Source organism: Penicillium maclennaniae, assembly GCF_028827695.1.
Source record: "Penicillium maclennaniae strain IBT 15551 chromosome Unknown utg000006l:1.0-2513246.0:1.0-2515036.0, whole genome shotgun sequence".
Classification (NCBI taxonomy): domain Eukaryota; kingdom Fungi; phylum Ascomycota; class Eurotiomycetes; order Eurotiales; family Aspergillaceae; genus Penicillium; species Penicillium maclennaniae.
In genome coordinates, this window is record NW_026623218.1 from 1418262 (window position 1) to 1432737 (window position 14476).

At 50.3% G+C, this 14476-nt stretch overlaps 6 protein-coding genes across 6 annotated transcripts; 4 read left to right on the top strand and 2 right to left on the bottom strand.

Annotated features, from left to right (window-relative positions):
* Positions 1 to 383: 383 nt before the first annotated feature.
* Positions 384 to 1321, top strand: N7477_006776 (uncharacterized protein; the record flags this gene model as incomplete). The annotated part of the gene is made up of 3 exons (XM_056968439.1): positions 384 to 516; positions 574 to 981; positions 1038 to 1321. 3 exons carry the CDS (start codon positions 384 to 386, stop codon positions 1319 to 1321), a joined length of 825 nt encoding a protein of 274 aa, XP_056821235.1.
* A 606-nt stretch (positions 1322 to 1927) lies between these two features.
* On the top strand, positions 1928 to 2404 carry N7477_006777 (MGMT family protein; the record flags this gene model as incomplete). Its single annotated transcript, XM_056968440.1, has 1 exon — positions 1928 to 2404. The coding sequence occupies one exon, from the start codon at positions 1928 to 1930 to the stop codon at positions 2402 to 2404; it is 477 nt and encodes a 158-aa protein (XP_056821236.1).
* Positions 2405 to 3860: 1456 nt separating this feature from the next.
* N7477_006778 (uncharacterized protein) lies at positions 3861 to 4585 on the bottom strand (the record flags this gene model as incomplete). Its single annotated transcript, XM_056968441.1, has 2 exons — positions 3861 to 4101; positions 4206 to 4585. 2 exons carry the CDS (start codon positions 4583 to 4585, stop codon positions 3861 to 3863), a joined length of 621 nt encoding a protein of 206 aa, XP_056821237.1.
* A 1928-nt stretch (positions 4586 to 6513) lies between these two features.
* N7477_006779 (CNOT2/3/5 family protein) lies at positions 6514 to 8434 on the bottom strand (the record flags this gene model as incomplete). The annotated part of the gene is made up of 3 exons (XM_056968442.1): positions 6514 to 6574; positions 6632 to 8133; positions 8180 to 8434. 3 exons carry the CDS (start codon positions 8432 to 8434, stop codon positions 6514 to 6516), a joined length of 1818 nt encoding a protein of 605 aa, XP_056821238.1.
* A 462-nt stretch (positions 8435 to 8896) lies between these two features.
* Positions 8897 to 9761, top strand: N7477_006780 (D-aminoacyl-tRNA deacylase; the record flags this gene model as incomplete). The annotated part of the gene is made up of 5 exons (XM_056968443.1): positions 8897 to 8939; positions 8992 to 9170; positions 9226 to 9268; positions 9321 to 9544; positions 9615 to 9761. 5 exons carry the CDS (start codon positions 8897 to 8899, stop codon positions 9759 to 9761), a joined length of 636 nt encoding a protein of 211 aa, XP_056821239.1.
* Positions 9762 to 9992: 231 nt separating this feature from the next.
* Positions 9993 to 11364, top strand: N7477_006781 (peptidylprolyl isomerase; the record flags this gene model as incomplete). The annotated part of the gene is made up of 5 exons (XM_056968444.1): positions 9993 to 10005; positions 10088 to 10155; positions 10221 to 10230; positions 10282 to 10368; positions 10424 to 11364. 5 exons carry the CDS (start codon positions 9993 to 9995, stop codon positions 11362 to 11364), a joined length of 1119 nt encoding a protein of 372 aa, XP_056821240.1.
* Between the last annotated feature and the right edge of the window lie 3112 nt (positions 11365 to 14476).

Consider the following 14476-nt stretch of genomic DNA (forward strand, 5'->3'; position numbering starts at 1 on the left):
ACAGAGTCATTCCTACTGCATCATTTGACTGATCTTGCTGTGCCGTTAGTCTCATTTTCGGTTTATGCCTGTGAAATAGTTCGCTTTACTGCAGGTTTTTTTTTCGCTTGAAATTACTCTCGCCTTGTTACCCGCCGATCCAATACCCTTTTTTGCAGCGTCCACATTTCGAGATTTCTACGAACCATGACATCTCGTACAATCTTCCACCAATTCCCCAGGTGGGTACGCCCGATTACTTGCGCCATCTAGCGCTGACACACACACATAGCGTATTCAGGGAATGCCCAGTCCAGGTCATTGTCGGTCCTGAAAAGACACCTTACTACATTCACCCTGGAATCCTATCATCGTGCGGCTCACGGTTTTGAAGGCTCGTATAGATGGACCATGGAAGACGAATGGTGGACACCATTGAGTGCGCGATGAGCTATCTATATGTTGAAGATTACTGCGTGGGTGGACCGGACAATATTGGTGAACAAAAAGGGGAAAAGAACGACGATGACCGAATTGGTAGAGCCCATGGCATTCCCATCCATCTATATGTCTCTTGACTAATATTCACTCTAGACTGCCAGAACTGGCCCTTTAATGGAGAAGAATCATTGGTATCTGAGTCCATCGTGTTCGACGAAGCGCCGTCAAAACGACCACTGACCCCTTTAAGTCGGCGTCTGCAAGTCGGGTTGCCAGTAGAGACTATGCAAACAGCCCCGGCAGCCTTCGCCAACGAGTTCCATAGTTGTGATGAGCGCCTGGGTGATATGGCTCTCATGCACGCCAAAGTTTACTGCTTCGCGCATCTGTATTTAATCTCCAAGCTCGAGGATCTGGCCCTGCAGCGTCTAACGCAGCTTCTTCAAAATTGCGACATACCGACCAGCCCATTTTTCTGCGGCTTGCAGATGCAATCCGCCTTGTCTATGGCTCAACGCCGAAATCGGAACCGAAGGATCCTGCGCGGGAACTGCTATCTCAGTATGTGGCACTGAATTACACCATTCTCTCAGATGACGACCTCAATTCACTTATAGCAGAAGGAGGCGACTTTATGATAGATGTGTCGTACAAATTAGGCCTGCGGATATCAATGCATGGTACATCCGCTCAGTCTTTCGAAGGTCAGATTGACCACCTCGAAATGAATATCAAGAGATTAGAGCAGGAAGCTCAAGATCAAGCACGCTTACTGAAGCGAGCAGAAGAAGAATTCCAAGAATGGGAGAGCTGGAATCGAGGAATATCGAAAAAGCTCAGGAAGGCGAAAAGGGTAGTGGCACCATCCCAATTTAGCGCTGTTCGCGAATCCTCAGCCTAGAACATCTGTGATGAAAGACTGAGCGATGTTGCAATACAAGTTCACAAGCTAGAGAAGTGCAAATTGTACCATCCGAAATTAAACGTCCAAATATACAATTCGTCCCAATTTGAAAATTTTCTTTATCAAATACATGCGGTGTGCTTATAAGGTGTCGGCATCGAGGACTTGGTGAACCCGCGGAAGATTCATCAGATTTGTATTGGTCAAACCGATTTAGAGAATGACTGTACAGGAACCGTTTTTAGTCTGACACTTCAATGATGTCTTCTCATGAAAGTGAACAAGAAGAGTCTAGGTACAGAGCGGGAAATCAGGCGATCTAATTGGCCACTTCGAGAACAACTTCCTTCGCAACAGCTGAACGCCATTTAATCTCCTTCACAGTCCCGTCACTTCACGACATTTCCCTTCATTCTAACGTCCACAAACCCTCATACAGGGAGAAAAACGTTCAGTCGATTCGAGTTGATTCAAAAAGATCGTCACGCCTAACGCGTCTTAACGCGCCCCGTCAACCCCGGATCTCGCGATAAGCGGGCTGATAAATCCAAGCACTCATCCTGCCCAATCACCAACAAATCACTCGAACCAAGCCAAAGCATCATGGCAGACACCATCATTCTCCCCGCAGAGCCCTGTCCAGATCAAGAGAAATTGCCATCAAGAGGCATAAAGTCAAGTTCAAACGCCACCCTCCAAAAATCCCTCCGCCGCATCTCGCTCCACCCAACACTAACGCCCTACCGTCGTCGCGTCTACCGCGTCCTCCTCTCCGTACCAGAAGGTCGTTGGACCACATACTCTGCACTGGCAACGTACTTGAATTCGAGTGCGCGGGCGGTGGGCAATGCGATGCGCACTAATCCCTTCGCGCCGGAAGTTCCGTGCCATCGTGTGCTGGCGGCAGATCGGTCGTTGGGTGGGTATAAGGGTGAGTGGAAGGTTAGCAAGCATATCGCGGATGGGTCTTTCGGTGATGAGAAGAGGACGAGGCTGAAACAGGAGGGTGTGGTTTTTGACAGGGAGGGGAAGGTTGGGGGTGTGTGTTTTAAGGAATTTAAGGATTTGGTGGCTAAGTGAGGATTATATTAGTCTTGCAATGGCAGTTGATGTGTCTTGGGAGCTATAATAATTCGAAGGCGTTGAAGATGTCCTGTAAGTCTCTCGTTGTGCATGGTATCAAGTGTACTGCTGTCCTACCAGCGCATTTAATATATATACGCAGCACGTCTCCAATGGCCCCATTTGGGAACATCTAATTGCATATGCACCCTTCAGGCAAGATTCCAGTCCGACTAGCATACCAAAAGTGACTCTACTTCAAGAGCAGATGAGTTCCTGGACCACCCCTTTATGCAAGAATAGCGATTGAGTTTGTGATTTCCCATACTCACGCCAAGGGCGATCATCAACCGAATTATACTGCAGATACTCGACAGCAGTAGTAGACTTCGACATCAAAAAACGGTCTACACTACACCAAGTACTGGGATCACTCGATAAATATGGCTTGAAGTTGATTAAACAATCTCAGATTCGTAGCATCATTCAGTGAGCAGGAGAACGATATTTGAACTCCGTCTTAACATGCTTGGAGCGAGTTTGCCCCGAATTTAGAGGCAAACCGCCTGAGCCGGAACACGGCTTTTTGTCATTGAATTGATTCTAGAGACGGGATGCGGGGGTGTGCAAGGTGTCACACGAGCACCAGGGTAATGCTTCGGGAAATCGAGTGCGCAGGTTGCGCGATCTACGAGTCATGTGCCAGAGCAGGCTCGGATCTGATGGTTTCTAGGTCGGCGATCCCTGAGTCTGGCGGTTTCGGCTTATCATGATGTCGTAGTGGGTAGGTTTAATTGAGGAAGGATTCAAGGTGCGCTAGTGGGCAGTGGATAATTGGCGTATCTACGGTATAAGAAAGGGGGGGGGAAATGGGCACAGAACAAGTGCTGATTTTGACCGTATGATTACTTGGCTACAGCTGTATGAGAAGATTGATTGGGTAGGTCGAGGTGGGGATTCGGTCTACTTCGGTGTGGACTAGCGTGGTTACGTGGTGCGGGTTAAGGTGCAACGAGTTCCAAGGCCATTCCCTGTTCCTGTCCTTCTTTACTTGCAGTCTAGTGCTTTCAAGGTATGATATAACTGGGATTGATTCTGTCGATTCGCTCAGCTATTGGTAAATCTGAAAACAAAAAGACGTTGGGGATTAAGATTCTAACGCAAAAAACGCGAATTGCTATATTTCCTTATGATCGTCGCCCGTTGAATTCGTCCCGTGGAAGTAACCTAAACGGGTAATAAGAAACCGTCTATCCTGTGACATCACTGCCAATCAAACCCAAACTAAGAAAAGAAAAGTCTCCTTCTATACAGAACATGACCCGAACAATGCATTCTATCAAAACATGCGAGGACAAAAGTATTCGTGAGAGCGACTGTGTTGAACGCGCCGTAGCCGCGATAAATAGCGAATGCAAATAAACAGAGGGTCGTTAAATCATGAGATGTGATGGTTAGGGTCCGCCGGCGGCGCTCATGCATCCTTGGAGGACCGCTTCAGCGCTCGCCGCTTTGGCACGTCCATGTGGTGGTAGGAACGCAAGTGTTCAACCAGGTGGTCCTGACGAGGGAAGCCATTGCTGCCTTTGCGCGAGCAGTTCTCGACAGGGCAATTGCGAAAGACAGGGAAGTGCACGCTTGACTGATGGCGCTTCAAGTCTGCGAAGCGAGTGAAGGACTTGCCGCAGCTGTCGCAACCAAAAGGCTTGGCAGGTCTACCAGAGAGAGAGAGTAATGTGAGCTGAATTGATTCCTCAACACCGCCCTGGTGTTGCGTCGGTGGAAGAATACCTCCCGCGCACGTAGAAGGGTTGCTTACTTGGATTGGGAGGAGTCGGAGCAGGAGTCATCAAATGATGACATTTGGATGTTAGGCAAAGGGACCTCGTCCGCCTGGGTCCAGCTTCCGTAGTTACTTCCGCAGCTACTGCTTGCGGAACTAGGCACGCTGGTGGCCATGGCGGCAGGTTCATAGACATGCCCGTAGTCATTCATGGTGGGCACCATGTACGGGGAGCTAGTGAAAGAGTTGGAGAACGACGAGACCTTGGGCACAACCTCTGACACAGTGAAGGGATTGGTGGCATCGAGGTCGCACAGGTTGTCGTAGACAGGAGGAGGCGGACCATAGAAGAAGAAGTCCATGCCCCCCGGAGAGGAGGAGTAGGAGTCTGTGTAACTGAAGTGGGAAGACTGCATGATGTGGATGTCGATGGGAGAGGAGAAGGAGAGTGGCAACGAAGTCTAGTTTAAAAGGGAATTGGGTCAGACTTCTAGAAGAGCGGCAGAAGGTGTCTAAAAGTGGGGAAGAGGGGAAACCTACCATCGTGAGACGCCGGTATGGATCCTGCTGAAGGGCTTTGATAGGAAGATGGGGGCTAGATACATGTCCTTTTGTTTTTCCCTGTTTTTTGTGGCACCTGGCTCATTTATACTATCCCAGTTGGACGCTTCTGGTATCGAGTCCAAGATACGAGGGCCCCCATCACCGGATCCAAAGCCCCGATGGGTTTCTGTATGGCTTCACCCGTCACGACCGAGCGGCCTACTGGTCGGAAAAGAGCCCATCACACAGCCCCCGCCGGCGCTACATCATTAGGGGATCGCTTGCGGGAATTTCTGCGAATATTCGCGGATCCTCGACCATGCAGTAGCGTGCAAGTGTGCTGGCTCTAGTACCATTCCATGAACGTTCCATTATCCTTCTAGCGTCAGGCTCTAAGCCTCCGAGATACTCGGAAATTGATGATTGGTGACGTCGTGAGTCCCCGGTCCGCGATGATCCATTCGAGATGCAGCTAGCGGGGAGCGGTGTCAGCCAGTGAGAACCAGTGATAGACGAGAACAGGCCAAGGGAGCCAATCCAGAAGTCGACGAGGCTGCACGATCGAATGTTGCGGTCAGACGGGTACGCTCGAACCTCGCATCGAACCCCTCAAATCACACATCTCGACCAACCCGAGCGATCCTGGCTATTTTCGGCCCTAGTGCGGCTTCCAGAAAACTTCTAGCGTCCCCGAGGACAGCGCTGACGGGGGGCAACATCTTCTAGCCCCCTTCCCTTTTTTTGGGCTTTGCGGCCCCCCGTTTCAAGTTGCTGCGTGGCGTGGTTCTGTGTATCTTCGTACATGGGCACAACGATCTGTGAAAAAAAAAAGAACACAGCAAAAATAATCTCCACCATTCCCCCCCCCTGAAAATACCCAATTATCTAGGTTTCCTAGCGGTGGGACGGTAAAGTGGTCGTCTCAGATTGTCTTGACGCGAGTTCGAATCGGTAACAACGTGCCGAAGCGTCATCGACCCACGATCGCTAGCCTTGCGAAACGACGATAACTGGATCGCCAAGCGCACACCCTAGCAGTTCCCGTATCTGGGGTCAACGCTGGTCGTCCTTTGATCGACGTGATGATATAATAGGTGAGCCGCCTGCACCCCGGGAACGACGCTAACCGCGAACCGCTTAGTACGCACAGCCCCTTGTTCACCCTTCTAGAAAGATAAATCCCGCACTGGGCAGCGCCAAGCTGGCTGAGTTGCTAGTGCGACTGTTGATGCATCATGCAGCCGGTTCCTACAGTGAGGCTTCGTCACTGCCCCGGGGCTTGTTCCAGACGAATCGATCCAAGGTGCAGGTGGGCCCGGTCAAGAGAGTTCTCGGTTGCTAGCTTGACTCGTGATGCAAGCACTGGCGAGGTACCGGTACTTATGTTATTGTCCAGTTCCAAGGACTTGAGAGAAGGCACCCCCAATGAGACACGTAGAGAGCAGGGCAAAGGAGGAAGTCCGCCCGGTACGCCCATGCTACCTTCATAGTACACCCCCATGAGCTACACATTACTCACAATTATATCCTTCTCTAGGGGGGTTTTCTGGTGGTGTCTCCAAGGATGTCTTGAGGATGGTTCATTGCACAGGAATTAAGTAAAATAGCACAAAACTCCCGTGTCCCTGAGACCCATTTCATTGTACTCGTTGCCCGATCCGGGTACCTGCAAGAATAGAAACCAGAAACTAAACTCCCCGAGGTCCCCCATGACACAAATCCACTAATCCACCCATGCTGTCAAAGCGCGGGAATCGAAAAGACGACAAACGCCCTGGAGCCTCAGGTTGGAATGAACGCATTATAACTCGTCCTCGAGGTATTTGTACACAAACTTGAAATCAGCCTTGCGCCGGTTCATCCTGGGGCAATCGTTAGCGCGTGGTCAATGGGCGGCATGGTAGATATTCTCGACTAACCATGTGCTTTCGTAGTCGAAGAACCGGTAGGTGCCTTGTTCAAACTCCTCCGTAATGTTCTTCGGCTCCTCATGTCGCTGGAACCATGTTTGGTACTGCTTGTGGAAGCGCCAACTTTGGTTCTTCAGAGCCTTCGCGGCCAGATATTGCTGATATGACCCTTGACGGTAATAGAACAGGTAAAACAGCGTGTCAGTGTCAATTCGGCCGGTATCGTACAGCCGGGGGTCGTCGAAGATAGATAAGGGCTCTTGGGGGTAGTAAAGGGGTGTGTTGAAAGGGTTCTGGGGCTTGTAATGACGGGGCTTCTCAGCATCCCCAGGCTCCGGACATGTCGTGAGCGAGCTGGCAAGAAGACGCTGAGTGGCTGGTGAGGGATTCGTCCCAGCCCGTTCTTTCGTCACATCGAATGATTGGATCAAATCTTGCAAACCCGGAGGCAGATGGAAAATCGCCTCTTCACTGTCGCCATCTCTTGGTGCCTTGCCATTTGTCGTCGGGCTCTCTTTGGCGACATCTGCCTTGGAGGGCGCGGGAGACGCTGTCCCGGAAACCAGACCGGCCGGGGTCTTCGATCGCCCCAAAACAACCTCATCAGATGATGCAGCCGCAGCCGCAGCCGTGGCGCTCTTGGCAACAGGATTCACGGAAGACACAATAGGCGAAGCGGTCGAGGAAGCCCTGGAGTCAGGAAGAGCGGCCGACAAGGCCGGACTAGTACCAGGAGGCGGGGGCAGAGGTAAGATACCAACTCCACTCTTGTCGCTTGCGGCCGCAGCGGCCGCGGCCGAGGCATACTTGAGTGTTTCGCCGGGGAGTCGTGTGGGAAGCGGCGCAGGCTTCATGCTCGGCGTCGCACTAGCAGAGACGGATGGATGAAGAGTAGCAAGAACAGGGAGCGGGGATTTCATTTGCGTTGACGGGCGTCGTGTCGTTGTCGGATCCGTTTTCGGCTTGGGCTTGGGTTCTGGCTCATCATCTTGAACAGACTGAGCGTCCTGCGAAGACCCTTGATCATTGTCTGCGCCGATACCGAACTGGGCCTCGACGTCTTCACCAATATTCAAGTCATCATAGAGCGTCTCATCCTCTCCGGAGTAGTCCACATTATGTCCTTCATCGACGTAGTACTTGATGCTCTCCTTCAAATCTTGTACAGCGCCAACCTCCAAATTGCCGTTTTGCAATGATCGATTGAGAAACTCGAGCTTGTTGACATGCCACTTATGGCGCTCCGTCAAGTGCGAAATATCGGCCATGCGTTCCGCCTTCTTCATATCCTTCTTGCCCTTCTTCAATTGTGCCTGTAATACTTCCTCCTCAGCTTCCATGGCCTCGATGCGTAGTTGCAATTCGTCCACCATATTTGACAAGAAGTCGCTGGCTTCCACTTTTCCTTTTCCTTCGGATCGAGTCTCGACGCGGCGGATAGACCTTCCTTGGAGTAGGCTTTCGTTTTCATCTCCTTCTCCACAGCCTTGAATTGTTCCATACACTGTAATCTCATTAGCCCTCCGTTGGTTCCCGTTGCAGTCAATGGGAGCGCACTGTCTCAATTGCTTTTCGCTGCTCAAGCAGCGGGCCCTTGTCCTTTACTTCATTGCCAGACGCCCATGATTTGATTTGGTCACGGGATCTTTGAAGCTTCTTGATTTCGCGCTTGAGGTTCTCTTCGAGCTTATCGCGTTGGGTCGGATTCGTAGCTTGCTTGACCTTGCTGTAGATGCTTTCAAAGACCTGGATCCCTTCGGTGACCTTCTTGAAAGTCTTCTCGATCTCTTGTTGTGTTTTTCGAGACGTCATGGTGGTCTGGATTGGGTGTGGACTGTGCCGTCCACTGGCGTGACTTCGAGTCGGTGGGGGCGGATTCGCGGTGCACGCTCGGCCAGTAAGGTCGATGCTGCACAGTCAATCGGGAAGGGTGAGTTGGGTAGAGAAGAGTGGTGTCGCCCCGTTGAAAGATCAAGAGGACAGGTGGTTAACAGTGGAATGGTTCGTCTCTGCTGCGAATGGAAAGCTTCGTGGTTGCCGTATCAGGAAGGCGGTATCAGGCAAGTTCAAAGCCGGGGAGGCGCAGAATCGCGGAGAGTGCGTCTCGTGGGAACACGCGCTTTTTGACCTTGTCTGCGCTTAATCTTTCATCGAAAATCCCAGGGATCACTTTGAAGGATCCGCCAATGACGCCAAGTCCTCTGTGATGGTTTTAGTGACTCTTCCAACTCAAGATGTGAAGCACGCGACAAAGCACATGCGGGGTGTGCAACAATGGCTAACACTCTGCAGATATTCCTCGCCAACACGATGAAAGGTTCGGCTTCTCTCCAAATCAGTCGCGATACGTCCAGCTTATCATTCAATAGTCGTCATTCAACGAGTCAAGTCGGCCTCGGTCAGTGTCGACTCGGAACTGATCTCCACAATCGGCAAGGGTCTGCTAGTCTTCGCAGGTGTCGGCAAAGAAGATACTCAGAAGGAAGCGGACCAGGTGGTGAATAAGGTGCTCAAGGCCAAGTTTTGGCCTGATGAGCAGGGGGCCCAGGTGAGAGTATCGCGGCGTGGACCCAGCCTCAGTATTGACTGGTGACAATATGCAGTGGAAGAAGAATGTCCAAGACATTGAGGGAGAGATTCTTTGCAGTTTGTATCCTTGCCAATGGCGATGCTTATACGCTTGCTGATCGCCGAATAGTCTCGCAATTTACCCTCTACGGCAAGATGAAAGGAAACAAGCCCGACTTTCACGATGCGGCCGATCCCGATACTGCGCGCAACCTCTACGATTATTTCTACAAGAAAATGAGCAGTTCATATGTCCCGGACAAGGTCAAAAATGGTGTCTTCCAAGCAATGATGGAGGTCGAATTGAAGAACGACGGGCCGGTGGGTGTCGACTACCGCAGTGAAGATGCGGCGGTACATTTTGCCTTCCTGGCTCCTTTTCTTGCGCCGCAGTGGGTTCCGTACTGACTTGTTCGTTTCATAGGTCACAATTGAGATTAATACCAAACTTCCGAAGAAGGAACCCAAAGAGCCCAAGCCCAACACAGGCAATGGAAAGGACAAAGACAAGGAAGGAAAAGAGGGAAATCAAACGATCGAGTTTACGATTCCGCCAGAATTGCTGGCCTAGATAGAGCATTTGTATATATATACCCATTGCATAGAAGGCGTCTCTTTTTTTGGGGCGGCGTGGAAGCTTCTTGAAGAACCGCAGTTAGAATTCACCCCCACAGCATTTGTTCTTTCCCCTCCGTACTCATGACTCTCTGCTCCTTGCTCTTTACTCTATAAAAGCCTTCCCTCTCTTTCCTCAATCTCTGATTCTCCACTTGTCTCCTCTGCTATCTCTCAATACTTCGTCATGGCTGAAACCAGTATGTGCTTCGCACCGCTTCAGTGCGGGGTCCGATCTGCCTTGCAAAGAAATTGACGGCTTGCTGACCTCCCCCCTCACAGAGCGCTCCCGCGTCTTCTTTGACATTCAGATCGGTGACAGCAAGGCTGGCCGTGTCGCTTTCGAACTGGTCAGTATTCTTCGTGTTCAGCGAATGCGCATGAATTTGGGTGCTCGGAAACTAACGTGGCGCAGTTCAACGATGGTACGACATGCCACACTTCGCTCATTTGATCCGCACCTAACCGAACAACAGTCGTTCCCAAGACCGCAGATAACTTCCGAGCTCTGTGTACCGGCGAGAAGGGCACTGGAATCCAGGGCAAGCCATTGTCCTACAAGGGTACGTCGATCCTCTCTAGATCCAGCCAAGACATGTGCTAAGCAGCTCGGATCAGGCTCAATTTTCCACCGTGTGATCAAGCAGTTCATGATCCAGGGTGGTGATTTCACGGCATTCAACGGTACCGGCGGCGAGTCGATCTACGGCGAGAAGTTCGCCGACGAGAACTTCGACCTCAAGCATGACCGACCCTTCCTGCTCTCCATGGCCAACTCTGGTCCTGGCACCAACGGCAGTCAGTTCTTCGTGACCACTGTTCCCACTCCCCACCTGGATGGCAAGCACGTCGTCTTCGGTGAAGTCATCAACGGGAAGAGCATCATCCGCAAGATCGAGAACATGAAGACCAACTCTGACAAGCCCGAGGTCGATGTGACTGTGGTTGACTGTGGTGAGCTGACCGGCAGCGACTACGAGAACGCCAACAAGCGCGTGCAGGATGCGACCGGAGACCCCTATGAGGATTTCCCGGAGGACCACCAGGGTGAGGAGCTGAGCGCTCCCCTCGCCTTTAAGATTGCTTCCGATCTCAAGGGATTCGGAAATGCTGCTTTCAAGAGCGGCGACTTCAACCTCGGTCTGGAGAAGTACCAGAAGGGTCTCCGCTATCTGAATGAGTTCCCCGAGCCCGGCGAGAACGACCCCAAGGAGCTGGCTGAGCAGATGAAGTCTCTCCGGTTTACGCTGCACTCGAATTCTTCGCTCTTGGCCAACAAGCTCAAGCAGTTCCGCGATGCCAAGACCTGGGCCGGCTACGCGATCCAAGTCGCCGATGCCGCCAAGGCCAAGGATGCCGATAAGGCCAAGGCCTATTTCCGTCGCGCGCAGGCCCAGGAGGGTCTCAAGGAGGAGGATTCCGCGCTTAAGGATCTTCTCGAGGCTCAGAAGCTGGCTCCCAGCGATGCCGGTATCACCAATGAGATCGCCAAGGTCAAAGCCACCGTCAAGGCTCGCGAGGCCAAGGACCGAGCTGCTGCTCAGAAGTTCTTCTCGTGAAGCCTTTTGTGTTAATACCTGTTCACTGCAATACGATTCACGATTTTTCGACCTACTTCTGCTACACGATGCATGGTGTATGATAAACACATCCTTGTTAGGAACGCTCAAGAAAGAATTACTAAAGCTCTATGCCCTGTCACTTGCTCTTCGCTTAATACTCGTAAAATCCATCTTCACTTTCTGATTGTAAGACCGACTCTCGTAGTTTGCGAAGTTTCAATCCAGGTAGGCGCCTGTGTACCCTCGAGTCATTGGAGCGCCTGTAGCGTCGACAGATGCTATTTCGTCTCTCCGCCATTAAACTATCACGCGTGAGTAATCGTACGTCGGGAGACGATCAAGAACAACTCAAATGGCCCTTTCTATGCTTCTCCTGTCATTGAAACTGAAAATGGATTAAAGAAATGTTTCCCAGTACTATAGTGCTTAGTGCTGCGAGTCTCAATCATGAAGCCGACGGACTGAGCCGGTCAAGCCTCCCACCGGCCAACCACGACTTATCTTATTATGGTTCTCGATCGCGATCATCACTACCCGATTGGAGGAATGACAAGAACTGTTGGTCCCAGTGGTGATAGGCGGTTCCGTAGTTGCATGTGCCTGCAGCCTGATGTTGCCACTAGCTTAGTCTAGACTCTGAAGCGCAAAGCGCAATGTACTCATCCGCTTCACGGAACAGCATTGGCTAATTCGCGATCGCGAGTCAGTGATTGCATGTCAGATCAGAAATTCACTGTTTAGCGGCAATAAGTAAGGGAGAACAAAGTATCGGTGAGCGCTCCGTCGGCGTGAGGAGAGAAACGGGCGTCGCCCTACTGTGAGTTACGAGTGGATTTCTGGCAAACATCGCCCCTGTCTCTTCTTGTTCTATTGGTGCCTCTCATTCTGACTGCTTGGGGTCCTTCCTGTTCGAGTAGTACCTGGACCTCATATCATCCTTCCAAGAAGAAATTCAAATAAGACCCGTTGGGGTCTACAACACATGGCTGTCGGGATCATAACGTGGCCGCTCATTTCACCACCAACTGGTCTTATTTCTTGTCCTAAATCGCCCTTCTACATAGAGAAAATTTCAGATATATCTCTTTCCAACCCTCGATGGCGTGGATGATGCTTCCCAAGTCAAGAACATAAAGAGTTTGGCATCTTCCCGCTCAATGTAAGCCCAAGCTCTCCTCTCTCTTTCTCTCTCTCAAGTTCTCATAGAGAATCCTCTAATAGCTCGGCTTAAATAGGTTAACATTAGCTGACCTGGCAAATGAGATCCTTTGTCTCATCGCCAGGGACTTAAGTCTCGAGGACAGGCTGAGCCTGTGCCTAGTGAACAGAGAACTTAGACATCGTCTCCTCTTAGTAGTCCTGACAAAGGTTTCATTGAAAAGCGATCGTGAATTACACGATTTCACGCGTCAAGTCTACCAAAACCCATATTTCGGTAGCCTGATTCAATTCTTATCATTTGAAAAGATATGCAACAGCCCAGTGAAAGCCCAGGAGTTCCTTCCAAGACAGTTTCAAAAAACCGTGGAATGGCTCGCTAGGGATATCTATGACGCGACCATGACCACTGAGCTCGAGAAACAACTCAGACAGGGGAGTAGTGACGCATGGCTTGCTATGCTAATTCCCTACCTCGCGAACATCAAAAGTCTTAATATCTATTCCGCGATATGTGGAAATCATTTCCTCACGGCCGTTTCTCGAATTGCAACAGAAAAGGAATATCCAGATGGGATATCAGATCCACCGCTGCAGTTCTTGCGAGAATGTACAGTAACACCATTGAGCGCGAATGAGTCTCACATCTCACCAAAATTTTTCTTCCCACTTTTCCATCTACCGAAATTGCGGGTATTTCGCGCGCGGAATTTATACGATGAAACCAACACTGGGCATAAACCACTCCGTATCATATTACTTCCCAAAAGCTCTCAGGTCAAGGAACTACACTTTCAACGAGGCTGCTACAATGTGAAGGGATTTGCGTCATTCATCAAATGTTGCACGAATCTAGAAGTCTTCGAATATCAACAGTCCCGTCGAGACGAATCATCACTGGACTGGTGGTTTGGACCTTACCATGCGCAACCCATATACGAGGCTCTTGTGACCCAGAAACACAGTCTCCGGGTTCTGGAAATGAATGATCACGGAAGCATAAGTCGCATCTCCAGAAATCAGCCGGAGTTGATATCCGATGATCTATACGAGGGATTTGCAAGACAAGAGAAATGGCTTGGGTCACTACGAGACTTCACCTCATTGCGGAAAATCCAGCTCCCGTTCCTTGATTTACTGGACTTTGATAATCCACAAGGGCCCAACTTGAGCCTTTTGGATGTTTTACCGCCATGTTTGGAGTATTTGTGTCTTGCAAAGATCAAGGCCGGATCATGGCGTATTCTGCAGACAAATGTTGCTGGCATGCTCAAAGTTCATCAGAAACACTTCCCAATCTGGAAGGCGCTGGAAATTCGTCCATATATACGTGCTTATCATAAGACAAAACAGGGAGGAATGACGAAAGATCGCAAGAGAATGTCTAATGGATCATTGCCGCCTTCAGCTGATCGGATGCTCGAGTCTATAAAGATGGATTGTCAAGGGAAAATTCAGCTGATCGTTCGTGATCAGACCGATGTTGATGTTGACTGGTGGACGAAGTGTAGTCATGAAGGTTGTGGTGCTCGAGCGTGTTACGATTCACTTAGCATATATGCTTAGCTATACTGGTACCTGATTGAGACATGTGTGCCTATCTTTAGTTGCATATCTTGAGAACACTAGCGGATAACCAAAGGTCTATATCTTGACTCTGCTCTTCTTGTCTTTTGGCAATCTCTCACTAGCATGTCTCTACTGTCTCATGCTCATCTACAAGCCACTTTGAATAACTCTATTCTCCTCTACCTTCTACAGCTGATGTTTCTCACCTTCCACACCTTTCACCCTTTTACTTGACACGTACCCTATGGACGCTAATTTTCCACCGATATATCTTCAAAAATTGCGTCGGTCACTCTCATTTTCTCCACGATTCTTGATCTACTTGAGGAACACGAGGTCATAGTGCTGACTCGATATATAATTGTGATGCTTGCGGCATCGA